The sequence below is a fragment of the Desmodus rotundus genome, chromosome 12 (genome assembly GCF_022682495.2).
Source record: "Desmodus rotundus isolate HL8 chromosome 12, HLdesRot8A.1, whole genome shotgun sequence".
NCBI lineage: Eukaryota > Metazoa > Chordata > Mammalia > Chiroptera > Phyllostomidae > Desmodus > Desmodus rotundus.
The window spans coordinates 56246471-56273975 of record NC_071398.1 but is presented as its reverse complement, the minus strand read 5'-3'; the positions used below and the strand labels follow the sequence as shown (position 1 = coordinate 56273975).

The 27505-nt window shown below is 42.8% G+C and overlaps 1 protein-coding gene across 4 annotated transcripts in view; it reads right to left on the bottom strand.

The window, feature by feature from the left end:
- Positions 1 to 23536, bottom strand: part of AGL (amylo-alpha-1,6-glucosidase and 4-alpha-glucanotransferase) — a 45746-nt gene extending 22210 nt beyond the window's left edge. The window contains exons 1-14 of one of the 4 annotated variants that reach the window (XM_045203369.3): positions 23319 to 23536; positions 22473 to 22622; positions 14481 to 14691; positions 13782 to 13948; positions 10597 to 10800; positions 9277 to 9458; positions 8997 to 9108; positions 5911 to 6037; positions 5197 to 5299; positions 5011 to 5108; positions 4265 to 4404; positions 3079 to 3266; positions 1252 to 1375; positions 501 to 664 (exon numbers count right to left, since the gene is read on the bottom strand). In XM_045203369.3, the coding sequence (XP_045059304.2) occupies positions 501 to 664; positions 1252 to 1375; positions 3079 to 3266; positions 4265 to 4404; positions 5011 to 5108; positions 5197 to 5299; positions 5911 to 6037; positions 8997 to 9108; positions 9277 to 9458; positions 10597 to 10800; positions 13782 to 13948; positions 14481 to 14691; positions 22473 to 22554 (1902 nt within the window). In that variant the 5' untranslated portion in view covers positions 22555 to 22622; positions 23319 to 23536. Of the gene's footprint in view, positions 1 to 500; positions 665 to 1251; positions 1376 to 3078; positions 3267 to 4264; positions 4405 to 5010; positions 5109 to 5196; positions 5300 to 5910; positions 6038 to 8996; positions 9109 to 9276; positions 9459 to 10596; positions 10801 to 13781; positions 13949 to 14480; positions 14692 to 22472; positions 22623 to 22703; positions 22909 to 23185 lie in introns of those variants that run through there. The other 3 variants (XM_024570704.3, XM_071219844.1, XM_045203368.3) reach the window with 3 other exon arrangements.
- Between the last annotated feature and the right edge of the window lie 3969 nt (positions 23537 to 27505).

Genomic DNA, 27505 nt, shown 5'->3' with positions numbered 1-27505 from the left:
AGCCACGAGAAAAGATGAAATACTGCCACTTGCGACAACGTGGACGGACCTCGAGGATGTTATGCCGAGCAAAAGAAGTAGTCAATCAAAGCTGAGAAGCATCACTCATAGTGGCTATAAAACTGAAACTGGTAGACACAGATAGCAGTGTGGGGGTCCCCAGAGGGAAGGGGATGGGGGAGAGTGAAGGGGAAAGGGGGCCACATACATGGTGACAGAAGACGATTTGACCTTGGGCGGTGGGCACACGCAGCAGGTACACATCATGTGTCACAGAAATGTACACTTGAAACCTGTGATCCCGTCAACCAGTGTCACCCCAACAAACTTAATTAAAAAATCAAATAACAAAGCATTCCAAACACCATGTGCCACAGTCACTTATCAATCTAACACACCTCTTTGAAGTATGTGGATATCGTTGCCACTAAAGATCAGAGAACTAAATATCAAAACGTTTAGCAAAATAAGGAAACACAAGGAACAGACTGGCCGCTCACCACAATAGGACACTCGTTGTCGTGGGTGATGTCCATGAACAGGGCGTGGGCGATGGCTGGCATCAGAGGCCTCAGACAGGGCTGGACAAAGGACCCCACGGGCTCGCCTCCGTACCGGTACACTAGCCTGCCCTCCTCGTGGCTGTTATACGCGCTCATTGCCTCTGCGAAGCGTTACAGGACAGTTTAAGCTTTGTCGTTAATGTCCAAGAAGAGGTCAGATTTCCTACGTGACTGACTTTCAAAAGAAGACCCCATAAAGACTATCAAAAATAAAGCTGCCTTAGATATTCAAACAGATGTCCACCAGCTGAAGTGACGAAATAGTCTACTCTATAATTTACCTGGGAAAATGGCTCATGCAGGTAAAAGGGAACTTGTGTTGTTTGTTAGGATGTGCTTAGATAAAAATCTATAAGAAAATAATATAAAGATTATATCGTATACCCAGGTAGTTGAGATGAAAAATAGATTTATATGTTTTTAACGACAACAAACAAATGGTTTTATTCATGGGTCAGCAATTCATCCCACTGGTCTTTCCGTTTAAAATGAGATGTTTTACCCCACAGTGGAAATTTTTGCTAGGAAAAACAGGCTGAGTTATATTAGGAAATTTTGTGTAGAGTATTTAAAAGAATTTGAACTGTTGAAAATTACTAAACGGTATACACAGAGCTATGAAATGCCTTTTAATCCACTTAAACAAAAGCTAGAGTTTCAGACGGGAGAGACACTTTGACGAGCCTACCTCTGATTAAGGAGCTGATGCCCAGTCTAGTCACGAAGATGTTGTCCAGGTCTTCACTTCCTGTGAACAGTTCCGCCACCACGTAGAGATTGGGTTGCAGTTTCCTCGCAGCATCCAACATGTACTGTAAAACCACAGCCAGCCGTGTGACGGGAAGAGGAAAACAAGGTGGGAGGGAAGCAGAGGAGGCAAGACTAGGCATGGATTCGACAGGAAAATACCACGTAGCGAGACAAACGGAAATCCAAGAAGAATTTCCAAATGAGTTTAATTGTGCATAAGTAAAACACACACACAAACACACACACACACACGGACCAATATACACAAGAAACAAGGGAATTTATAAAGAGAATGAGAGTTAAAAGGAAGATTGGATTTTGCAAAGACACAAGGGGGGAAAGGAGAAGAAAGTGTTAGTGCTGTGTTAAAAGCGTGAACCAAAACACCGCAGTCCTGCCAGGCGCCCCTGCTGCCCCTGAGTTTGGCTTCACATCTCTGACTTCCAGCAGTAATAGCGCACTGCTGTCGATAAAGACCCCCTGCTGGTCATGCAAAGACCAGACTGACCAGACCGAGACAGCTGCTCCTCCAGGTGATGGTAAACTCTTAATCAGACACCAGACTGGTTCCAAAATGTTTAACCTAACGTTTGCACACAGGTTAACAAACTAGTTGAAATTCTATCAGCCAACAAGTAGGATCCTGGAGAGTTTTGTAACTTAAAGTTACGCAAATTAAGTTTTAATATTCTGTTTTGCCATAATGTTACAACCACCTTATAAGCATGTATTTTGTTCTGTTGCTAAAGGCACAAGAAGAAATGAAACTGCTATTTTTTTGGAGCTAAACAATGTTCCACCACCTTAATGGTCACTGACTACCTCCAAATCAAAAGAATTTTTCATCACAGGACTGGGGATGCTTACATTATTACTACTGTTTTAAAAATTATAGAAATAGTATTTTTCAGATAAGCACACACTTCCCGCGAACACTAGGCTGTCACTAGGAAGCCGTAAAGATCATCAACGGGAGGAAAACGTCAGGGCTCACAAGCCCGTACTAGGTGGAAGATAAAGCTGCAAATGTTGGCCGTGCTAAGTTACAGTGGGAAGCCCGGAGAGTAGACGAGCTTTATGTTGACACTTACATTTTTATAAGTAATTGCTAAACAATTGAATCAAGGACGCTGAAACTTCAATATGCTATAATGTTAGTTTAAATAATCACTATAAATTAATAAGCTATTCAACTTCACAGTGGCCACTAATATATTGAAGGCAACCTAAAAATAACAGGAATAAGACCATTAGTATTTATAATTTATAAATGTTATATATTATATATTAGAATTATATTAAATTAATATAACCTGAATACAATTAACATTAAGTTATATTAAAATCAATATAATATAACATTAAATATATTAAAACATGATTGAATTATAATTGTCCCACATTTTAATGATATATGAATATTAATTTTTATTGTTTTAAGGTTCTAATAAATATGAATCCTTTTAAATTATTGGTATTAAAAAGTAACAATATTTTAACAATATATGGCAATATGGCTGTATGTCTATTAAAAGGGACTTAGGGATTCGATCTACTTCCCTAAGTTAGAATAAAAATCTTAACTCAAACCTTTTATAGCCCCTATTCCATAATGACCAGATCAACAGAAGCTGTTAGCATTGTGCACATTAGGCAGCAGCTGAAATACAGGCAGCAGCGGGAAGTGGGCCGCGCACTCTAGTGACGGAAAGCTGGGGAGGAGCCCTGAGCTTCTCCTCTTTACGCGCCGACTTGTTTTCTGTACCTCAGCGACATGAAGGGGCGTGGAGTGGCAGTTATCCAGCCGGACTCCCTGGAAATAGGTGGCGGTTATTTCCGTGTATTTTCTCATGTGGGCCCACAGGTAGGGGCAGTCCTCCGGCCTGTTCCCGTAGCGTAGCTTAACGCTGTCTCCCCAGCAAATCAGTTCTCTCCGGAGATAAACTTCTGACCCTGTTAAGAAAGGAGCTTGCTTTCTCTGATTTATGAAATGAAACGAAAAAAAAATTGCTTCAAGGAAACACTGTTGTTTTTAAATCACGTGGACTATTTCCACCACAAAGCATATACGTATTGGTTAAAATTATATCTAAAATGGTTTGGGGTAAACTTTTTAAAAATTAATATTAATTTATAGCTCCTCTATTTTGCAAAAGTTCTAGCTTGTAGTCTCTTCTAAAAATGTGTGCTTAATGGCAAAAATTCAAGTTGCTTCTTAAAGGAAAACAGTAATAGCAGTATCATCGGTCCTTTAAAGCTACAGTTCCAGCAAAAACATTTAAAGCTCCGCCCCCACCTTGCCACCCGTTTTGGCAGTAGGGGACACAGAGCAGAGAGCTCTCCTCATTTAGAATGGCCACAAAGCTGAGGGCAGAGATACTTAAGCCCAAAGTTACACTGCTTTGATTTTCATCAGATTTAAAAATTAAAATGATCGCCATTAAAACAGACTTCTAGTTCTGGAATGTTAAAATAAATATATCGATGGGTTTCTTCTAAGTTCTGAGCAACACAATAGCTATAGAAAAATAAGAGTTAGGAATAAGAGGCAACTAGAGACAACAAGTTACCAGTAATTGCTATTCAAATATTTTCATGCCCCTCTGGCTAATGAGTGAAAATACCTCTTGCGGAAATATAATTACAATACCAGTGGTTCCAAGGGTCTGTAAACATGCAACAGAACAAGCTTTTGCAGAAGAAAAACAGATCTACAAAAGCCATTGTGTCTGGGGAGACGGGGTGGGAAGGGAGAGGGGGAGGAGGATGAACCCCATCCTTTCTGTCAAGCCCTCTCTCTCAAGCTGTATCCACCTCTGCTACCTCGGTGATGCAGCCGTGTAAAAACCACCAGCCTCGTGGGGGAAGACAGAATAAAACAGTTTACGTTGTGAGCTGGCAGGAACCTCCTTCCCCTGTCCGTACAGAAAGAACACAGACGGCGCACGGACCTGGCTCCGCGAAGTTGCGAAGGGGGTCGTCTCCCATCACCCACCCGTTGTGCGCCATCAGAAAGCAGGCTTTGTGTGGCTGCTGAGGCAGGGACTCTTCAGCGGAGAGGGTCATGTCTTCAAAGGGGAAAGTGAAGTATCTGCGGACAGAGTCAAGTATCAAGGCCACACAGAGGAACCCGCTGGAGGGAACCTGAGTTAGCACCATCCAGATTAAATTTCTTCCCCAATGAACAGAATAAATAAGGTTAGTTTGACACCATTCAGGGGAAATAAATTTCATTATGGGTCAAAAATCTTCAGTCAACTTTTTGAGTAAATCTAGTAGAATTCGAGGAACGAAGAGGTAGCATTATATATCTGGTCAACATTTTAAATAATCATTTACAAAGTCTCATAATTTACTAATAAAATCACGGAGGCACTAATGTTACTTTTGCTATACTCGAGCTGCCGGGACTATGCTGCACGCTCCTTGAAAGGAGCTGAATGTTTGCTCAGTTTGACGAGCACTGAAATTATTAGTAAGGACACAGTCCTCCAGTTCATATAAGTAATTGTAAATTGGCTCATAAAGACTTGCCTAACAAAATTAATGAATAGTAAGCCTGGTAACCAAGTCAGAACTTCTATTCTCATTTAAGAAATGCACTGGAAGTCACACATTAAAGGAAACATTGAGGCTGATTTGAAAAGTGAATTACAGTTTTTTAACCTTTAATGAGAAGAGAAAGAGAATGAAATACCTGGTGACTAAAGGGTATTTTCTAGTGACAGGTCCCAGTTTGGGACCGTGGCCAGCCAGTCGTTCATAAAACACGTTTCCCAAAACGCAATTAACTGCCTAGAAAACATTAAGTGATGTTGCATCAGTAACGACAAACGGTAGTAAGATTCAGAAAACCCCCGAGCAGCTGAAACACAGGGAAAACCTGTTCCTGATGACAGTTCACAAGCTGGTGTTTCTCTGAGTTCAATTCCTCGATTCTCTTTCGGAACCATTGGCAGCACTCCTCGACTGCAGCTGGCCCGCTGCTGGAACAGACAGAGCGACACACACCTGTCATTTACTGCCTTGACCATTCTCCAGGAGCTGGGCGGAAAAGGGGTGGGATTAGGAAGTCCAAGTTGGCAGTTACAGAACCGTACGGGGTGGGAAGCGCAGCACAGGGCATGCAGTCAACGGGACGGCGACAGTTCCTGTGTGGTGCCAGGTGGGGGCTAGATTCCCTGGGTTGGTCACTTCCTAAGTTAGTTAAAGGTCTGATCACGGGGCTAAGCACCTGGAACTATAGAATACTGTCTGCCAAGTGTCACTGAAAATAAAAATTTATTTAAAGTAAAAAAATTTTTTTAAATGAAATGAAAAAAAATTCTAACAAGGGCCATAGAGTCTTTAAATATATTCACCAGAATTTTAATTATCACTGAAGAAGTTTTCTGACTGTAAACGTTTTTACATAAACCCATAGGAATATGGACCAGCACACAGAGAAAGGAGGAAATATCATGTACTTGCAGCAGTAGAATTAGGGCAAATGTATTTCATTTCCTATCCAGACTTTGAATAAGTAGTAGGAAAATAATACTAGCCCTAAAGCTTTACAAGTAGCATCACTCGTCACTCCCCGGGCTGCAAGACGTACTCATGGGGGATGAAGGTGGCCAGCGCGGTGCGCATGTCCACAGTGCAGCCGCGCCGCCTGTACTCGGGGTCCTGGAGGATCTTCAGGTGCTGCTGGGGGTCAGGCTTGGTTGTTATGTTCCTATTTCCTGGGGGTGGAAAGATGACATCATGAATGCAAATATCTACAAGGAAACTACCACTGTTACTGATTCCAATTAGTAGTTTTTAAGTTTTTCACAGAAAATAAAACAAATGTTTATTTCACAAGCATCCTTCCTACCTCCCCATCCAGCCTCCTGCATACCACCTAACGCACAGGTACACTCAGAGAGAGAGAGTGAGCGAGCAAGCAAGAGCCCGTGCGCAAACGATACAAGAGAGAGAGAAAATAACATTATAGAAGAAAAACACAGGGATTACTACCAGTTCAACCCCAGCCCCGTTTCTCTGCCACAGTGAGTATACACTTATTTTATAAAGTTTTTTAGGGCAATAGAGATGTTCATACAAATTTTCTCCCCAGGTTCTACACCAAATACACTAAGCTCAGGAGTGCTTCCCTCCCACCCCCCCAACTGCCTTCTATTCCACAGTGAGTCTCACCAACAAGCTGGCTTTCTTCGCAGTTCCTGAAAGCACACAGGTTGGTTTTTTTCTTTTTTACCAACAAGCATATTCCTTACATGATAATAAAAATTTAAAAACTAAATAAATGTTGGTGGGGGGGAATTTTCATTCCTCTTCTGGAGCGTGTTCCTGATAAGTCAGGTATTGGTGAGTGACTGCTTGTCCCGGGCTTGATTTTACATGAACTGACTAATATTTCTAAAAAGACTTAGAAATGGCTTATAAAAGCACAAACAAAGTAAGATAAAATACAGACTCTTAACATCTAGTTTGGGAGGTTCACCGGAAGAGTAACCATATGAACACTGCCAAGAAATGTTTGAAGAAGAGAAAAAGCTACGTGTCAGTGTAAATTATAAAACAGTCTTCAGTTCTGCTGGAGCAAAAGACAGACCGATCACTGCGCGAGCCCAGATAAGAGACCGCGTGTATTTAGTGTGTGACCGCACCCGATGGCGTGTTACGGTGGCGCTGCAAATCCGTGTAGAAGGATGGATTACCATCAATTCATCGTTACTGAATAAAAATAACGGTAAACGTCTTCTTCATATACCGCACAAAAAATGAATCTCAGGTGTGTTAAATGTTCAAGTGTAAAACATAAGATTATGAGAAGAAAATACAGAATGTTGATGGGAGGCCTTTTCTAAGCGTGACGTGAAGTCAGAGCCATAGAGACAAGACCGACAAATCCGACCACACAGAGAGAAAACACCCCCATGAATAAGAGCTGAAAGACCGACAGTGCACTAGGAGGGTGTATCTGAGGCCAGTGTAGTAAGAATCACCAGTAAAAATAAGTGAATATCAAAAAGACAATAGGAAAATGCAGAAACAACACAAACAGGTAATTAGTGGAAAAACTACACAAGGCCAACAAGAGTAGATACGTCACTAACAAGCGAAGACATGCAAATTAAAGGGAGGGCCTTTCGCCTGATTGGCACAGACGGAGAAGATCCCCGGTATCTAAAGCTGGTGAGGGCACAGCCAGTGGTAACGAAAACTGCCAACAACACCGATTGTAAATCTACCGTTAGATTTACGACGTGCCCTCTGACCCAGTGAATCTGTGTCCGACCACTCAGCCTACAGACTTACTCACATCAGCACGTAAAAATGACATGTACAAGGACACATTTTCTCTAGTCCTGCTTGGAAGAGCATCGATCGGTTCCACCATGTTCCCCACCGCAGCCCCAGCCCGGAGGAGTGTCCGGCATCTGGTAAGCAGGGGGGGTCGGTAAATCCGTACTGAGTGGAAGCACGAATGAATGATGGAAAATAGCCCCCCTAAAAGACTAAAGGAATTCAAGCACGTTAAATCGGTATTGCTCTCTAGAAGGTTCAAAGAAAGAATTAGCTGTAATAAAACCATATTTTCAACTAAAAGAACAAGTTGTTAAGCAGTCTGTATGCCGCAGTCTTTGTGTGTGTATCAAACACATTAAGTATAAAACTTGGGTATTGTAACTTGTATACACACGATATTAAAATGTATATGAAATTTGAATTTCTGTCACAAAGACTCTGAAAAGAAACAATTGGTAAGTTCCCTGTAAGAAGTGGATTTGGGGGAGAGGAGGAAGTCAGTCTCTTTATTTATTGTATTTTTGCACCGTTCGGCTTTTTTTTCTTTACTGTGAGCACACATTATTGCCTATAAGTAATAGAGCTTATAAATATGAGAGCAAATAAAAAATAGAGGCCCTTTAGTGAAATGAAACACGAGGAAAAGGTGACACCAGACGCTGATGCCTTAAGACGCTGCACGATTCTGACCCTGAGCTTTGCGGACCTCAGCTCCGTTTATCGCTGGGTCCTACCGCACCTCTAGTACCTGGATGAGGAAGAGGTTTCCGTATTTCAAGGGCCAGACTAACTGCAGATACATTCTGTACAATCTTCCTAATTTGCCTCCCACAACCCTAACTGCCCTTTCAGCAGGGCCCTATCCTACTCTGTCGGGAACGCCACGATCAACTTCTTGCGGTCGGTTATGTCCTTCACAGATGATCCATTTGCCTCGCGTGACTGGCTAACTCTGGGTCAGTCTCACCAGCGATGGATGGCCTTTATGGCAGAGGCTCTACCTCAGCTGGGGGCCCTGCTTGAACCCACAGGAGACTGTCAGTTTGTTTCAAAGCCTCTCTCGGGCTTTCTGCAGCGGAAACATCTGCTCTGCGCCCCCAGCCGTGCACCGAACAAGTACACATTGAGCTCTGCGGTATTCTGAGCCTTGTACTAAGGGGCCAAGAGTGAGACACAGTCCTCAAAGGAAATAATTATGTTACATATTATTACGACATGCCCTTCCAACTATCAGAGAGCTTCCGAAGCATAGTTTTGTAGTATCAAAACAACACAAATATCATATAATAACAAATTGAATCATGGGTTAGTTAATCAAGAGAAAAGAAGAGTAATATTAAATTTCTTAAAATCAATAGGAGCATTGTAGTGCATATCCTAAGTTACCTTGTGTAAGGAGTCCTCTAAATTGCTCAACTGCTTTGTCCACGTCTACTTGGAAAAATTCCCAGAGTCGAATCTTGGGAAAAACCTCCTCCCAAATGATTTTTCGAATGCACTGAAAAATTTCAATAATTAAAAATAGGCACGTATTTAAAATCTTGCTGCGCAATATGATTTAGCGTACCCCCAGGCAGATCCTACAGGACGTTCGCCCCACGCTGAGCCTGTACCTCAGGAACCTGGTGACTTGTGTGTTAGCGCGGCACGCCCTGTACCTACTCACATTCATTTGGTGGTCGTTCTCGATCAAAGCGGGCAGCCCCTTTTCCCTGTACTTCCCTCCTGCCACGTCGCAGGACAGGTGCCACAGCGCTCTGTCCAAGACCCAGGCAGGTTTCAGGTGCGGGGAATTCACAAGGTTGTACGCACTCTCCGGGTGCTCCTGGATCCACTTACTATTAGCAGCTTAGAGAAAAAGGAAACACGAAGGAAGGTCTTGTAATAACTGACGTTAGTCTGTTGAATTTAAAGGTAAAGCAGAATGTTGCCCTCGGCCCCTCGTTTCTTATGTGTTAGACATCAGGATTTTATAATGACACCGTAACGTGAGGAAGTTTCGGTTGTGGTGCCCCACCGTCCATTTCACCATCCATGTTCGTCTTCTGTTGTAGGAGTTTTTTATTGATTGTAGATAGGATGCAACGCGGATTTCCCAACACCGTTGCGATACCACATTTCCTGTGGTGGCGGAGATTGAGAAGGGTTGTGTCCCCAGCCTGTGTTGATGGACCTTGAGTCAACTACATTTCCCAATGCTCCTTCGAAGCCTGAGGGACATCCTTCCCTGTCCCAGCCTCAGGTGCTCTGGCCCTCTGTCACAGCAGAACCCCCCTGCGTCTTCAGCCCCGGCTTCCGCCGCTCAGTGTCGGCTGCCAGGCTCCAGGGCAGGAGGCTAGTCTCCTTTTCCTTTACTCCCTCCTGCCTTTGGCCTCCTGAGTGAGGGGGCCCTTCTTCGGTTCTCTCTCTCACCTTAACGTTAGCACTCCAAGGTCACGTACACCTTTTCCCCGGCATACTCATTTCTTTCTGTGTATATTTTTGGAGGAGTGGGTGGAGATATACTGTCTCTCCCCAAAGCTAAGAATACAAACACATATCCTGTCTAAAAACTTATTTCTCTAACTTCTGTGCAGTCTCTTAGCATTAAGAACGAATGTCTTGGAAATCCAACCTGTTCCCACTTTCTCCCCATACTCTCTGCAAACTGCTGCATCTGGCACACGGCCGAGGTTACTCCAAGCCTCCTAACCATGAAACTCGGCTCTATGTTCTCATCTTCATCCAATTCAGCCCCTGCAGCCTTTGCCATTCCTGGGTAGTCCGTCCTTGATTTACGTGCAAACGCTTATATATTGACTATATATTGAACCAACACTTTAGAGTTCTTTGAAAGAAAAAAAAGTGCTATTATGAAAAGTGAGCTTTCAATTGAAGGACACCTAGGCGTCATTTGTGTTTTCAATGTTATATAAAGCCACAAGGAATGAAATAATTAGAATACAATATTTTCATGAAAACTGATAGTAGTTAATGAAGCTCATACCGGTGTGATTGTAGACCACATCAGTAATACAAAGAATATTCCATTCCTTTTTCAATTTTTCCACTAGCTGCCCAACGTCACTCCAGGTGTATTTTTTATTAGGTCTTGAAAAGTCGGGATTTAATTCCAACTGATCCGCGAGGGAGTAGCAGGACCTAGACTCCCCCAGGGTCTGCAGCGGGGTGAAATGGATCATGTTGTAACCTGCAATGCAAGAAAACAGAGAGAGAGCACTGTAAAACCACTGCCACCACCCAAAACTAAGCCAGGCGCAACTTCCTGAGGTAATTCTAAACCGGACGGCAACCATGGTACGAGAAAAAGACTCAAAGACTTGGGTTCAAATCTGTTCTGCACCACAGATGACTTCAAGCAAGTCCGCTGAAGTCTCCCAGGACGTGGTGTGGTCCCATAAAGACAGAGTCAATGAGATAATGCATTTGAAAGGAATCTCACACAGTGCCTGTTACTATTAGGGGCTCAATGAACATTCGTTGACTGAATATATTTACACATAGAAAATATACTCTACGCAAATATGTCAGCATGTCTTTCTCCTACTTTTATTTTATTTTTAAGTATATTTTCTTGATTACGCTATTACAATTGTCCTAATTTTTTCCCCTTTTGCCCCCCTCTGCCTGATACCTCCCTTCCCTCTAGCAATCCCCCACCCCAAGTTCACATCCATGGGTCACGTGCATAAGTTCTTAGGCTTCTCCATTTCCTACGCTATTCTAAACTTCCCCCTGTTTATTTTGTTCCCATCAATTATGCTTCTGAATCTCTGCACCATTTCCCCATTCTCCCCCTCCCTCTCCCAGCTGGTAATCCTGCAAATAATCTCCATATCTGTAATTCTCTTCCTGTTCTGGTTGTTTGCTTAGTTTTGGGTTTTTTTTTTTAAGATTCAGTTGTTGATAGTTGTGAATTTGTTGCCATTTTAACGTTCATCATTTTGATCTTCTCTTTCTTAAATAAGTCCCTTTAACATACCCTGTAATAATGGTTTGGTGATGATGAACTTTGGTTATATTCGTCTGGGAAGCACTTTATCTGCCCTTCCATTCTAAATGGTAGTTTTGCTGAATAGAATAATCTAGGCTGTAGGTCCTTACTTTTCATCACTTTGAATACTTGCCTGTCCCTTCTAGCTTGCAAATGTTCTTTTAAGAAATCCACTGAGAGTTTTATGGGAACTGCTTTGTAGGTAACTCTCTGCTTTTCTCTTGCTGCTTTTAAGATCCTCTCTTTATCTTTAACCTTTGGCATTTCAATTATGATGTGTCTTGGAGTGGTCCTCTTTGGGTCCAATTTGTTTGGTATTCTTTGTCCTTCCTGGACTTGTACGTCTATTCCCTTCACCAGATTAGGGAAGTTTTCTTTCATTATTTTTTCAAATAAGTTTTCGATTTCTTGCTCCTCCTCTTCTCCCTCTGGCGTCCCTGTGGCTCAGATGTTGGCACCGTTGGAGATGCCCAGAGTTTCCTCAGCCTGTCCTCATTTTTTTTTAATTCTTATTTCTTCTTTTTGTTCTGGTTGATTGTTTATCTCTTCCTTATGTTCCAGACCATTGGTTTGAGTGTCAGCTTCCTTCCCTTCTCTGTTCGTTTCCTGTGGATTATTCTTTATTTCACTTAGTGTGACCTTCATCTCTTCCTCTATGTTGTTGCCATAACATAACTCAAGGAGTTCTCTGAGCATCCTGATCACCAGCATTTTGAACTCTGCATCTAATAGGTTGGCGATTTCCATTTCACTTAGTTCTTTTTCTGCGGTTTTGTTCTGATCTTTCTTTGGGCCATTAGACTTTGTCTCCTCAATTTGGCAGCTTCCCTGTGTTTGTTTCTGTCTATGCAGCAGAGCTGCTTTCGCTCCCTGTCTTAGCAGCATGGCCTATGTGGAAGAGGCACCTGTACATCGTGTGGGCAGAGCCATAGGGCATGTGTACCTATGGTTCCATCTTGACCGGCAGTCTCCTCTCCCTCCTACCTTTAATCAACAATTTCATATCATTGCATTTACTTCGCCCCTTTGTGGCTGTGCGGGGAATGCTTGAGAGGGGACAATTCCTGCACCTGGATTCTGGTGGTTCGCCAGGTGCTCATTCTGCTTCCGGTCACTTCACCCTCTTCCTGTGTGTGACTGGCGCCCCTTCCAGCTGCTGCCCCGGTGGTGAATCCTGGAGTGGGTGGGTTTGCGTATGTTCTAAGACCAGGCTGGCCCTTTAAATGGTGAAAATCCAGCAGTTTTTTCCGCCGCCCCGGCCCCTGCTTGTTTTTACAACCAGAGGTACCTGGAGATCTGTCGCCCTGGTGCTGGAACCCTGGGCTGTGCGGTCTGGCCTGGGGCTGGGATCGCCGGCTTCCAAGGTGTCCTTCCCTTTGTGCCCTGCCACTGCCACAGCTGCCTTTCCAAGCCACACCGCCTCTCCGCCCACTCCGCGACTGTGCCCCTCCTACCCGTCTGGATGAATGTGTCTTCTTTAAATCCTTGGTTGTCGGACTTCTAAACCGCTCGATTTTCCGACAGTTCTGGGTGTTATTAGTTTTTAGATCTGGTTGTAGTTCTCTCTGTGCCTGTGCGAGGAGGCAAAGCATGTGTGCCTATGCCTCCATCTTGACCGGCAGTCTCCTCTCCCTCCTACCTTTAATGCTCCACAACACCTGTATTCTGTCTCAGTAGTGACAGGGAACGTCTCACTTCTTTCTTCACACTGTGTTCAGCTTCAAAGTGGAAAATTAATATGACTTTACCGAAGAGGAAAAAACACCCTGTTGCGTGATTCTGTAGGTGTGTATGGCAGCCTTCCGTACACCCCCTCCACACAGAAAAATAGCTAATCAGTATTTGTTGACTTAGTGATAGGTAATGACAATAATGTTCCAACACATGTTAATAGTGTACTATTAATCTTTCTATGTCAAAGTAAAGTCAAGTCTTAGAAACCATAATGACCTTATTTCATCACAGAGTTCCTTAATTTAAGTTGAAGCGTATAATTTGTCATCTTTTATAGTTAAAAATGGTCAAGAATCAACAATTTCATATCGTTGCATCTACTTATGTTACTAAATATACTCAGAAACACAATTAAAAGGAGAATCAAAGCCTTTAAAATCTGTATCACAGGCAATAATTGCATTTATCTTTTAAAAGAAGAAAAGAAAGAGCGCCGGCGTTACCCGATTCCTTTGCAACCCTCAGGCGGCTTTCCCACTCATCGAAGGGCCCCAGACACTTCGCTAAAAAGGTCTGGAGGGTCACACAGTCCAAGGGCAACACCTGGTTATCAGCACCGACACGTAAAATGGGGTCCACGACTATGTAACCCCCACCACTTTTCTCAGTCCTAAGGAAAGAAAACAAAATAAAAGCTTCGCAAGTAGTGGTAGCAAGAAAATTCCTCATCTAATAGTCTGACTCTCTCGCTGGAAGTGATCCATTTCATTTAAAAGTATATTTATAAGCACAGAAAATGATTTAAAATTGTAACAAAACTCACTGAAAAGCTAAGTTTTATCCTTTTCCAATTTTATATAATAACAGTACAATAGATAAATGTGCAGTAATGTTGCTTTAAGGAAAAGTAAGTGTACTAAAGTCTGTCAGCAATAACAAGAGCACTCAAGTGAATCCCATCCTCTAATGAGGTTGTATCAAAAGACTAGTATTTAAGCTGTAATTAAAAAATAATAATAATACTTTGAATCTACAATGAGCCTTCCAGTCACTTCCTAGAAGACCATATTCTGTTTGCATCTCAGGAAATTCCTGTAAAAACTGCAATGTCATGGTTAATATGGCCACTGTTTACAAGTTAGATAAATTTAAATTATAGAATAAATGAAGTTCTTTGTTCATGTTCAGAACCCCTCACTCACCCTTGAAGGAAGTAATACTGAAATGATCCAGCTTGTTGAAGGTTAAGTTTACAGTATTTATCAGAATCATCTTCTCTTTCTGATGGATTCTCCCATTCCAGGGAACGGAATTTTTCTCGATTAAATGTTTCTCCAGGAAATGGGTAGTTAGTATGCACAGTAACTGCTTTTCCCTGTAAAGTTGGGCCTAATCGGAACTGCAGTTCAAACCCTAAACAAAAAAGCACGTTTTGATAAACTTATTGTAGGACTTAAATTACCACATGAAAATAAAGATGTTTTAGTTACAAAAACATAGTTACAACAACTATGATTTCTCAACTATGTTTAAAATAACTCCAAATGTATAATGCTGTTTTTGGAATTACTCCACCTTCCAATTCAGCTGAATTTTACATTTCAGCATAGATACACATCAGAACAGACAGAATGCATGACATGATGCAGGGCACCACACAACAAAGGGAGTGACTCTTGAGAGATGGGGAATAAACAAGGTTAGTCCTGTAACTCCCTGCCCGCTAGCTTGAAAGAGTTTCTAAGTTGAGGCACAAGGAAGGGAAACCCAGGCACAGCTCCATCCCCTTCCCACGCTGAGGGGACAGAACTAAGGATCTGTGTAGACCAAGGAAGCCAGAGATTGCAGATGGGAGCAGTGAGTGAGGAGGAGGAAGCTGCAGAGAGAGAGAACTCCACAGATCTGAAAGAAGGTCTCCCTCGAGTATTCAGTAGATTCTGATCATTTTACATGTGGAAAACAGTGAGAAATAGCATTTGTCTTCACTAGCTAGAGTGAAAAAACTTGTAACTCATGAGACTCCGGGTAGAAATTTCAAAAGGATTGTGCTTCAGTAGTGGGGAATAATGAGCCCCAGACAGGGCATAGTTCTACACTGCCTTCAAAAGTTGTAAAAGTTACATTCAAAAGAAGTAAAAGAGTTCCAACTAACTGAACTTCATTCCAGAACAAAGACCAAGAACACGTATAAGAATCCCAAATTACCCAGCACCCAGCAAGGCAAAATTCACAATGTCTGGCGTCCAAACGAAGATTACGAGACATACACAGAAGCAGGAAAACACAACCCAAACAAGGAGAAAAATCAGTCGATGAAAACTGACCCATCAATAACATGGATGTTGAACCAGCAGCTAAGGAAGGCTGTCTATTATCATAACTATAACCCATATGTTCAAAATGTAAAGACATGAGGAATATAAAAAATGAAAACAAAAAAGATCCATATCAAATCTTTAGAGATGAAAACTACAATGTCTGAGATGAAAAATATAGAAGGGGAAATTGATAGATGGTGAGACATGTCAGAAAAAAAGATTAGTGATTTTAAGGCACAAGACTAGAAACTACGCAAAATGAAACAAAGAGAAAAAAAGAATCTGAAAAAACCGAAAGAGCATTAGCGACCCATAGGGCAACTCAAGTGGCCTAATGTGTAGGTAACTGGAGTCTTCAGAGGAGGGGAGAGAGAAGGGGGACGTAGGTTACCTGCAGAAATAATGAGTTAAAATTTCCCACATTTGATGAAAACAATACATTTACAGATCCAAGAACTTCAACAATCCCCCCAAACAAGAAACATGAAGAAAATTACCCCAAGGGACATCCAAATCAGATTGCTCAAAACCAGTGACAAAGAGACTGTCTTACAAGTAGGTGGAAGGAAAAGAAGACACAGCATGTAGAGAGGAGCAACGAGAATTAAGAGAATTAAATGGTTCTGTAATTGCTTAGAGGAATGTGATGCTCTGTTCTGCTTACTGCAATATGGATCACAGGAGGGGATGGAAGTTCTGGATACTCCTGGAAAAAATTGTAATCTAGTTATAAGTACTGGGAATCATTTTTCTATACTGGATTAAAGTATGGCTATAAATTTATTCATAGTAAATGGCTTTAGCAAGCCGGAAACAAATAATCCAAATGGAGTTATTAAGTAGCTTTGCAAAAATCCAGGAACTCACTTTTACTTCTCACGACTGTACAGTGAAGCTAATCATTTCTTTTCCAAGTAGTTATGCAAATTTTCCTATAAAGCAATTTGGCATAAATATTCTAGGAATGTTAATAAAGTTTATATTTTAACCTAATAATTTTATATATACATATGCATGGTATGGCAAAAGTAGGTTTGCAGTTGTTTGTACGGAAAATGGCACAATAATTAATAAATAATCATACAAGAATAAACTTCACGTACTCACCACTGCAAACTGGCCTTTGCCCTGCCCTGTATTTTCTGGGGAATTAATCAGCATGGAAATATACATTGTATATATGGATGCTCATCACAGCCTCATTTATTAGAATTAAATAAACTGACAAGAAGCTAAATATCTAATGATTGGGAATGAGTAAATAAATTAAGATGTAAATTATGGTAGTTTGCAAGCTGGAATATTATAAAGCCATTATAAATCATATTATCAAAGATATTTAATAACATAGCCAGTGTTACAGTCTTTTTTGTTACATTTTACGCATCTATATAGATCTCTTAAAACCCTCCTGGAAAAAAGTATGGCTGACATGTGACTGTCAGCAGGGAGGTGGGATTCACACACTATACTTCTATAAGAATGTTTCAAAATTGTTCAAATAGTGTAAACCCAATTTTGTTTTGAAACAAAAAGCATAGAAAAATGACATTTCTATCATTTTTCTACATTTCTATCATTTTCTACTTACAGGAGACATCATTTTAAAATAAGAACTACAATTATGAAGATATAGTTTGAGAGATAATTGAAGAATTAAATTCTAAAGTTTTAGTACTTAGTGACTGAGAATCATACGTATCTTGATCTTTGCAAGAATGATTAAATTCGCTGCAGGAGAGATGGTGTCATTTTGAACAAACACGAGATCAGCGAGTGGCTGTCTGAGCATATTTAAACAGCCTGTTCCTGTTCAGCTTATGCAAATATTATTTTTCTAATTACACAAGGATTCAGGGTGCAAAGGTTAAAACATCCAAATACTCTACAACAGTGTTTGGACCAGGTGTCTTGCTTCAGAAGAGAAATGACAAGCATTCTCCAAATATGAATATTTATTTTTTAATGTAATATACATGTATGATGATTTAATAAAGTATGTAAATTATAAGAACACAAAAATAAGGGTAAGATATACATAAAACACACACTATTTTAAATAACTTTTATTTATTAATGAATGGAAAAATCTTTTGGCTCTCACTAAAAATTAATATTGATAATATCTGTCTATGAGAGGAATGTGATTAAACAAATTTCATTAATTTTAAACATCTTGTGGTAAAGTAATTTAAAGACTCCAACTTCTGTTCGATGGTTGGCTTAATGGCCTCAGATGTGAAAAAATACCACACAAAGATACCCGAGTCCAAACGAAGAAGTTGCTGGAGGCGACATTTACTAATCCATGACATTAACTCTTCAGTCCCATGCACCAGCTGTGAGAAGATTCTTGCTGCAATGTGCTAATTAATACGTGCTCTCCCTGACATACATCGATGGTTTTTACAAGCTAGTCAGAAGATACCCTGTATTTATGTACTAAACAGATGACTTGAAAAGCAACTGAAACGCTTTATTTGGAAGAGTTTGAACAGATTAGAAAATCTTGTTAGTTACCTTTTTAAAGCGGGAAGAGAATCATTTGTAGGGGCAAAATCTTATGATAGATGTATTACTAAAATACATATTCAAAATGCTCCACACAGCAAGGGTCGGCAAACCATACCCAACCTCCCACCTGCTTCGCTACAGTCTGATTGGGACACAGCACACCCACTCACTCAGGACACATCGGTGGCGCTTTCACGGCACAATGGCCGAGCCGAGGAGCTGCGACAGAAAGTGTACGGCCTGCAAAGCTGGACACATTTGCTCTGTGAACCTTCACAGGAAAAAAATGTGCCGAATTTTTCTCTAGAGCATACATTTCCATCAAAAAGCAGTTAAGTCTCTCACGTTTACCTTGCAGTGAAATTGTGTTCACTTTTACTAAAACCATTTTCTAAGGATCATGCTACTGAAAGCTACGTGTCATTCCTGAAAAACACAAATCTCAGACAGCAAACTTCAAACACTTTCTCACTCCCCTGCAAGGTGGGCCACCTCTTGAGGGAAACAGGCATCTCTGGTTACTCTACCATAAATCATACGGCACATTGCCTTCACAGTACAACGTTTTGTGTCTTTACAGAAAGACTCTACCACTTAACATAACTTGTATCTCTACTTAGCCTGGTTTGGATAAAGTATAATTAATTCTTGGCAACATACTGCAAGCAAACCAGTGATGGTGTGACAGTTAATTCCTTCTAGACCTACAGCCTCCACGGTTTCCTCAGAATATGGCATTTTGTTTATAACTCACCTGACATGCAACCTGAAATCATCTATGTCCGTTCATACGGCAGCAAAATTGCATTACTTTTTAAAAACTAATATAGATAGGGAGGGAGGGAGAGAGAGAAAGGGGAAAAAAGAAACAAAGGAAAAGATGAATCCTCTAGTTTCTTTCTGTATCCTGACAGATAGGTCAGCACTCAGCCCGAGGGCACATTGCCGCTGTGCCGACTCTAATCCAAGTCCCCCAAACTGTAAATGGAGCGTTAGAACACACAGGGCGTGTCAGATTCCATAATTAATTGCACAGCTCGCTAAAATTAGCTCCGGACCAAGCAGAACGCGGTGTGGCTATCTCATTCCTCGTCAAACATTTCTCCTGTAGCAACCGGCCAGAGGCCTGAGTAAACTGTTACTGTCAGCTAAGTGCTCCGTTTTGTTCCCTCCGGTCCACTTATACAGACTCGAGCTCCAAATCAAGGGACCTCTACAAATATTTTCTTTACAAAAAGTAAAAACTGAAACGTGACCAGCCTACCTAAAAGATGGAAGAATCCTGATTTTGTTCATTATTCTGCCACTACGTGAGATACGAAACACAGGGAAAGGCTATCATTTGCTAGAAAAGATAATTATTTGGTCCTGCACTTGTTGAATTAGAGAAATCTACAGAGATATTAGCCTTAAAAATGAGGGGGAATCCTTTTTTTAGGAAAAAGTGAAAAGGAAAGAAAAATGAAGAAAAGCTTGGTGACCAATAAAATAGGAAACAACCAAAAATTGTCATTTTTTCCCATACTTAATTGGTTTCCAAGTCCTAGAAACTTTAAAATGTCTCGCCCTGTGTCCCCCTTTCTTCATCCCTGATGGAGTTCAACCCTTCTCCTTAAGTGGGCACGTGCTTGCGACGGCCTCTCAGTGGGTCCTTGCGTCCAGCGCCCCTTCTCGTCATGTTCTACACGGCAGTTACCCTCTAAAACAGTATGAGCACGCATCGTTACTGCACGAAACATCGGCTGTGTTCTCACCGATGCCAGCTGGACGAGGTCACTGAGTTTACCTAGAGTTGCAGTCAACCACATCCTTCTTCGTTTATAAGCTCTTCACAGCCTCCTCTCCAAGCAGTTGGCTGGATTTACAGTTTGTGCTGGAACTGGTGGTTCAGCCATCAGTCAGCAGGGACTTACTAACCAATCAGAGGGGCTTGTCCATTGTGCCGGGTTTCTATGACGGCCGTTCTCACCGGTGTGAAGTGGTATCTCACTGTGGTTTTAATGCGCAGTGCGCTGGGTTTCTAACCCTACCCCCATCCTGAGACCGTGAACTCTGGTTGGACACTCTAAGGCCAACGAGCTTTTAGACACTGTTACATTGTTCAGCACTTAACTGTTCTGTGCCCGTTGTGCCATCAGAAATCAAAGAAAGCAGTAACAAATTAAGACTTCATGGAGGCTGTGGCTGGCTGGCTCAGTTGCTTGGAGAGCAGTCTCATGCACCAGAAGTCTGCGTGTTAGATCCCTGGTCAGGGCACATACCTAGGTTGCGGGTTCTATCCCTGGTCAGGCATGTATGGGAGGCAACCGATCAATGTTTCTCTCTTACATCAATGTCTCTTTCTCTCTCTCTCTCTCTCTCTCCCACCACCCCCTTTCCTCTCTAAAATCAGTAAACATATCTCAGGTGAGGATTTAAAAAAAAAAACCACTTCATGGAGGAGGCAGAATTCTAGCTGAAAGCTGAGAGGCAGGCACCACACAGAATGATAGCCAAGGGACAGATGCAGAGGGGTTTAAGGGAGTGGAAGCTAAGGAGAAGCCTGAGAAAAGCCCATGGCGAGGAAATGACAAGAGAAGTGTGAAGATGTGAGACACTCATCGTGGGGAACAATGAGACGCAATCTTGGCTGGGGAAGGTGGATTCCATTGCAGAATGTCTTGGAGGCCAGGCAGAGGTGTTTAAATTTGACTTTACAGACATCAGTCAATAAAAAGGGAAGGGATCGCCTGAGAAGATTATTCCAGCATGCATATTCAGGCATATGGAAGAGACAGAGCAGGTGAGCAGAGGTATTTCGAAAGAAATTATAGGGCCTAAAGAGAAATTGGCAGTTAAAGAGAAAAAATCATCAAAGAAGAGTACAAAGTTTCTAGCTTCAGAAACTATGAAAATGGAGACATCACTAAAATCAGCAGGGAACCTGGAAAATAAAGAAGGTTTGAGAATGGCAAGGGGACAGCTGTGGACGTGTGATTTAAGCAGATGCAAGTGGAGCTATCCTAAGGCTATTCTATAGCATAATAATGGCACACAGCCAGGAATCTAGGGCAAGAATGGATAGGTACAGTGATCTATCAACGCCTTATATCTACTTAAGAATTGAGTCATGTATTACTAATTTTGAGTCTCGAAACCCAGTCTAGTAGAAGAACAGAAATTAATACCTTCATTTCACAAATAAGGAAATCAGTGTTAGAATTAATGTGACTTGCCCAAAGTCAAACAATTTGTGAGCAGGAGAACCAGGAAAATTCTAGTTCCCTTCTTCCAAGAGGCAAGCAGAGCTCAAAGCCCTTCTTCCAAAGGGAACCCCCCAGCACAGGGGCTGCAGCTGAAGCCCTGAGAATGTTCACATCTTTGAGGGCAGGAGGGCAGAAAAATAAAAAGGGATTCTTTGCAGATACCTATGGTTAACAGAAATGTGGGAGAAAGCACAGCAAGAGACACCACCAAATTGACAGGAGTACTCAGGAGGGCAGAAAGAAACAAACCCAGAAAAGCGCAGAGTCAGGAAGGCCAAAAATGGAGTAGGTGCTCGGTGATTTTAACTGCCTAAGTTGGAAGGTGAGGATTTGGACTGGAAGTAGCAATTGGATGGTTGAAATTTTTTCAAAAATTTAACTCGAGATATTGGGGATGGGAGGGAAATTCCTTAAAAACGTTGACCAGTAACAACTTCCATTTGGTGCCTGAATAAAAAGGAGTTGCATTTTATTTTCCATACATGAAACTGCTACTTCACAAATTAACAGAAAAGAGTGTGAAATGATTTTTGATGCTGGAAAACGAAAAAGTGTAAGAAAATAAAGCATCTACTGAATTAGCCTTATAGAAATATAATTTGATTTTTAAAATCATAGCTCAAATGTATGTCAACATAATCTGATCAGTTATTTCACTTTTTATTTGGCAAAAAAATATATTTTCAGCTTTTACCTTCTCCACATTTGAGAGACTTTTGATAAACTAAATAACAGTTTACTTTTTGCTGTGATCTATTTTACTAATTCGAAATTCCAGTAAAGGAAAAGAGTAGAAGCTATAAATAAGCAAAACTACAGCTATAGACAAAGTAAAATTACATATGAATTAATATGCCAACTTCTGTCTTAAGTGGGAGTTTGCATGCAAAGAACAAGGGACTATTTTGTTCCGGTTCCAACATGACTGATACAAAACATTTTCAACTAAAATCAACTTTCATTACTGATATTTTTAGAACACAGCACAGTCCTTGCACATATGAAGTTTCAAAAGGTCCTTGGAAATTATACCCACCTTAAAGTTTTAGAAAATGTAATACAACAATGAAGTAAAAAATTTCAAGGCACAGAGCTAATCAAACAACTTACTACCGACCTTGTTCAAGTCTGAAGAGGGTCTTTTCCAGCCTTTCCATTTCGTTCAGAAGTAAAATTCTAACCTGTTTACTGTGTCCCATTTTGGCTCCTAGAGGACTTGAACTCTTTCCGCAGAATTAAGAAAACTCCACAGTGGAATGAGTGACCCCTGAAACAAACACAGGACAAGAAGTCAAGATAAAGAAAATAACCATCATCTTAATTCTCGAAGGCCGACAGCCACACTTACATGTTCTCAATGTGTTTTAACCCTAGCGGAGCAAAGAGAAATAATGAGTCTTAGAACTAAGACCAGAGAGGGCAAATTGATAGTTTCCACACTTGAAGCACACTATGACCGAAGCACAAATACTGTTCTATAGATTGTTACAATTAAAAATAAAAACCCAAATGCTAAAGTAAGTTCCGAGAAAAGCAATGCGTCTTGAATTGCAGGCGGGTGGGTGGGGGGTGAAAGTCCCAGCCCCCGGCCAACCGGCTTGGTCAGCTCCAAATAGCACCTCTGCTTCTAGAGGTTGGGCCGTTCCAAGAGAACAGGTGGGAGATCGCCCCGTTCCCGAATTCGGGTCGGAAGCCACCAATGGGGAGATGGGACCGAGGGAAGCAGTTGCTGTCCCTGGAATAGCTGCGGTGGGTATAGGCTGTGCAGACCAAGCTATAGATAGAAAGAAGGCATGTCCCCCAGAAGCCAGCGGCATTCCTCGCACTTACACCGAGCAAGTTATACGTGCGAATCCCGGAACACTGCGGGACCCGCCGCCCCGGTGTTGGAGTCGGGGAGGGGACGGGAAGGAAGGCGCAATGAAAAGCAGGCTGCCCAGGCGCAGCGAGGAGGCCAACTCACAGAGGGCCGGGCGCCGTGAAGGGCAAAGGGAGGGGCGGCTGCAGCGGGCCGGGCCCGACCGCTGTGGGCGAGGCCCCGGCGCGGTGGGCGTGGCCCGGCGCGGTGGGCGTGGCCGAGAGCTGGTCTGGGAGTCCGCCTCACTCTGGTCCCTGCCGAGACCCTCGGCGTACCCGGGCCTCCAGCGCTTGGTCCCCGGCTGGCGGCGGACAGCTTTTCTCGCTCACTTCCGGAGGGGCCGCGCCCGCCTGTCTCGCGAGAGCGTGGGCGCAGCGGGCGGGTGCGCGCAGGCTACTGCTGTGCAGGCAGCCGGCCAGTGGCTCTTCCGTCGCCGCGGGGCAGGCGCGGCGGCTGCTGTGTGCCCCTCTTTCCACAGCCCGGGCTCTGTTGAGCCCTAAATGCTGCGGTGGAAGGCCGCGAGCTGGCCTGAGCTGCACTGCACGGTCGTTTTGTAGCCCGGCGGCATGGTGGGGGCAAGCGACCTAGCTTCCTGGGCCGCTTGCGCCGCGTGGTTTGTGCCTTCGTTACTTTTATTTTTAGTTTTTTGCATGGCCTAAGTGTACTTGGCCTAAGTTGTCTGAGCCTTGATTTCCCCGTGTCCCAAATGAGGGGCCTGGCTCCAGCCATCCTCGATCACGTGTGCACTACCTCTGGTCCTAACACTGGGCCATCTCCCTGATGCAGCCGTGGGAGGACTGGGTAGGTGAGGGGCGGCCAGGTAACGACCCACCAGCGTGCACTCCACTGGGGGTCCCAGTGTGTGCTCCGAAGGTCGAAGATCCTGTGAGGTCAAGGATCTCTGCTACCTGTAGCTGCACGTATTTTAGGCCAGAAGCTCAGGATGTGGTCCAGATGCCTACGGAGATTTTAGGGAATCCAAAGGGCAAAGGAAACCCATCTTCCAGAGGCTGCGGGCACCCGAGGCTCAGGAGAGAGTGGACCCAGGGTTTGGAGTGTGGAGCAGAATCCTGCTTTGTTCCTGGTGCAACTACTGTAGGCTAAAAATGAAAGGTCCTGAAATGTTTGCTTGGGTCGGTTTCTGAGAATGACCGGTTGCCAGTGGCGCCAAACCGAGTTTGGGAACCCACAGCTCATTTATTCACCCAGCTGATACTGAGAACCTAGGCTTCGCCAGACACACAGGTGCTGGGGACACAGCAGGGAAACAAAGTCACGGCCCTCATGGATCTCCTACATTTTATTGGTGGTAGGCAGATAAACAAATTAATAAGTGAGTTGTATGGGATAGTAAGGGGTTGTGAGAAAGCAGAGAAGGGAAGTGTGGAAGAGGAGGGTTTGCAGTCCAAATACGAATACAACAGTCAGGAAAGGACTTGCTGGTGAGGTGACATTTTATCCCAAACAGAGAGAAGAGGATATCCAGGGTGGAGGGTTACATACACAAGTACCGGAAGTGTGCAGGCCGGAGGTAGGAGCATACTTGGTGAGTTGATGGGGGATTCAGCTGTAGCTGAGTGAAGGAGAGAGTGGTGAGAAACTAGGGGAGGTAGATGGGGTGGTGGCCAGACCTTGTAGGGCTTTGTACACCATTCTGAGAGCTTGTCCTTTTACTCTGGGAAAAAGAGCCATTGGAGGGTTTTGAACAGGGGAGTGGAATAACTGGATTGCCCTTTCATATTTTTATTTTTTTAAAGATTGTATTTATTCATTTATAGAGAGAGGGGAAGGGAAGGAGACAGAGAGAAACATCAATGTCTGGTTGCCTTTCGAGTGCCCCCTACTGGGACCTGGCCTGCAACCCAGGCGTGTGCCCTGACTGGGAATCAAACTGGCAACTCTTTGGTTTGCAGGCCAGGGCTGGATCACACTTTTACAAGGATCTCTGTAACTTTGTGGGGAATAGCTGAATAAGCTGGGGGGTGTGGTATGGAAGAAAGCAAGGAGACCAGTTGGGAAGCTATTTCAAACATGCATGCAAGAAGGGCGTGTGTGTGTATGTGTGGAAAGTAGGTATTGCTATGGAGGTGGTGAGAAGTTGCTGAATTGTGGATCTCTTTCGAAGGCAGAGCCTACGCAGTTTGCTGCTAATGGACAGAAAGAAATCAAGGATGACTCCAATATTTTCAGCTTGAGCAATCAGAATGTTACTGTCCTACAGAAATATAATGTGCCACATAGGTAGTTTAAAATGTTCAAGTTGCCATATCAAAAAAGGCAATATATTTTACTCAACTCATATCTAAAATATTACTTCAACATCAAGCAATATAAAAAGTTATTAATAAGATACTTTAGATTCTTTTTTCACACTAAGTCTTTCAAATGTGATATATATTTGACACTTAAAATGATCTCGATTCTGTTAGCTACATTTCGGGGGACTCGCAGCTACAAGGTGGATGGGGAAGAGGAAGCTGCCATTGAGTGAGGGAGGAAGAAAGTGGAGGGACGGGATTGGAGGGTGAAATTCAGGAGTTTGGTTGTATGGATGATTCAGGAGTTTGGATGTCATATACATCCAAGTGGAGGTACCGAGTGATACAATTTGTAGCCCTGGTCTCTGAAGTAGTGCTGTCCAAATCGTGAGTTGTAACCCACTGAGGGCTGAAAAAAATCATCTTCTTAGTTACAGCCAACAGTTTTCAAAATAAAATAGGAAAGATCTGAATGCCTTGTGCCTGGTAAAAGTAGTATTTCACAGAGCCTCTGTTTCTGTGACTTACGTTTTGATGGGTCGTGTGTTCCTGCTGGGGGTCGTGGTTAAAGCAAGTTTGAGAGCCCTGCCCTGGAGTGTGTGCTGCATACAATTCAAATTCACGACTTTTGACTCAGAAACGGTGCCTGGGGTTGAAGCCCAGCTTTGCCGCTAACTAGCTGTGAAGCTTTGGAAGATACTCTACCTCTTTGTGCTTTGGTTTTTCCAACCATAAGTAGGTACCAACTTTGGAGCAGAGTGGGCCCCTGACCATGTTGTGAAGCACGGTTGACATTTTCGTTTGCCTTCCCATACCGCCTTCCACTTCCAGCCTGTGCCCTCTCTCCTCCCGATTGCTGTTCTCCAGGCCTATGAAATGAGGCGGTTCTGCAGCAAAACTCCTGCTTAAGTGCCCAGTATGTGAGCTGGAAATGCACAGTAAAACAGACTGATGAAACACATTCCTTTAATCATGAATGATTCTTACATAAATGCTTGACTTTGGAAAGATTTGTTCATTTAAATGAACTTAATCTTGGAGATTTCATATGGTGAAAGAGAGTGAAGAATGTTAAGTAAAAGAAACACTATGATTTAATGGGCTGTGCCTCTCAGATTAATTTTACAAGGACATAGCTATTTTATTTTTTTAAGGAAGTCACACTTGTGTGCTGTTTGTGAAGTTCTTGGGATGCCAGTGAATTTGCGGACCTGGCCCCTGTGAAGGCTGCCGTGCACAGCCTTCATTTGTGGGGGACATCTGTCCCGTGTCTGTCTTGTGCACGGCAGAGATCTATATTTGCACAGCAGTCTCCACGCTGGCGCTTCCAGGAGGAAGATATCCTTGAGGAACATCCAAGGGATCATCTCAGCTGCTCAGCGGTGACTGCAGTGTTTTCTGAAACACTGATGTCGAAACAGTGGGAGGAGGCCGTGGTCAGCAGGGCCTTTCTCCAGGTTCTGTGTGTACGGGTGTGTTTTCTGAAAGGAGGGGGTTGTTTCAGGTATTATTTACAGTTAGGTCCCAGTCCTGTGATCTGCTGGGTCTGAAGTGGATGGGGCTGTCCAATGTAGCTTTTATAATCTTCAGTATTTTCTGTGTCTTTTATTTTGTGGTGACTACGTACTGATATTACTAATAATTTTCTTTTGTAAAATTTTTGGAGTTGTGTTTCCAGAATCCCCTCTAAGTTGAGCAGTTTATTCTCTGCACTTTGAAATAATTCAGAGAGAGCCAGTGAAGAGAACCAGGGAAGTAGGAGGGGAAATAGAGTTGAAAGTCAGGGAAGTAGAAGGACCTGAGTATAAGGGTGTAGAGGATGGAAAACCAGAGAGAGATTTTTCGAAAGGGAGACAGTACAACATAAGAAAATGGACTTTGGAGACAAAGCAACCTCAGATTAGTTTTAGTCTCTCTGGATCACACTTGATTCTTGCATAACATGCAGAGAACACCTCACTCGAGCGGTCCATGTGAAATGAGATAAGATACAGAAAGCAATGAAAGTGTCTGTTACAGCACTTAGCCCATATG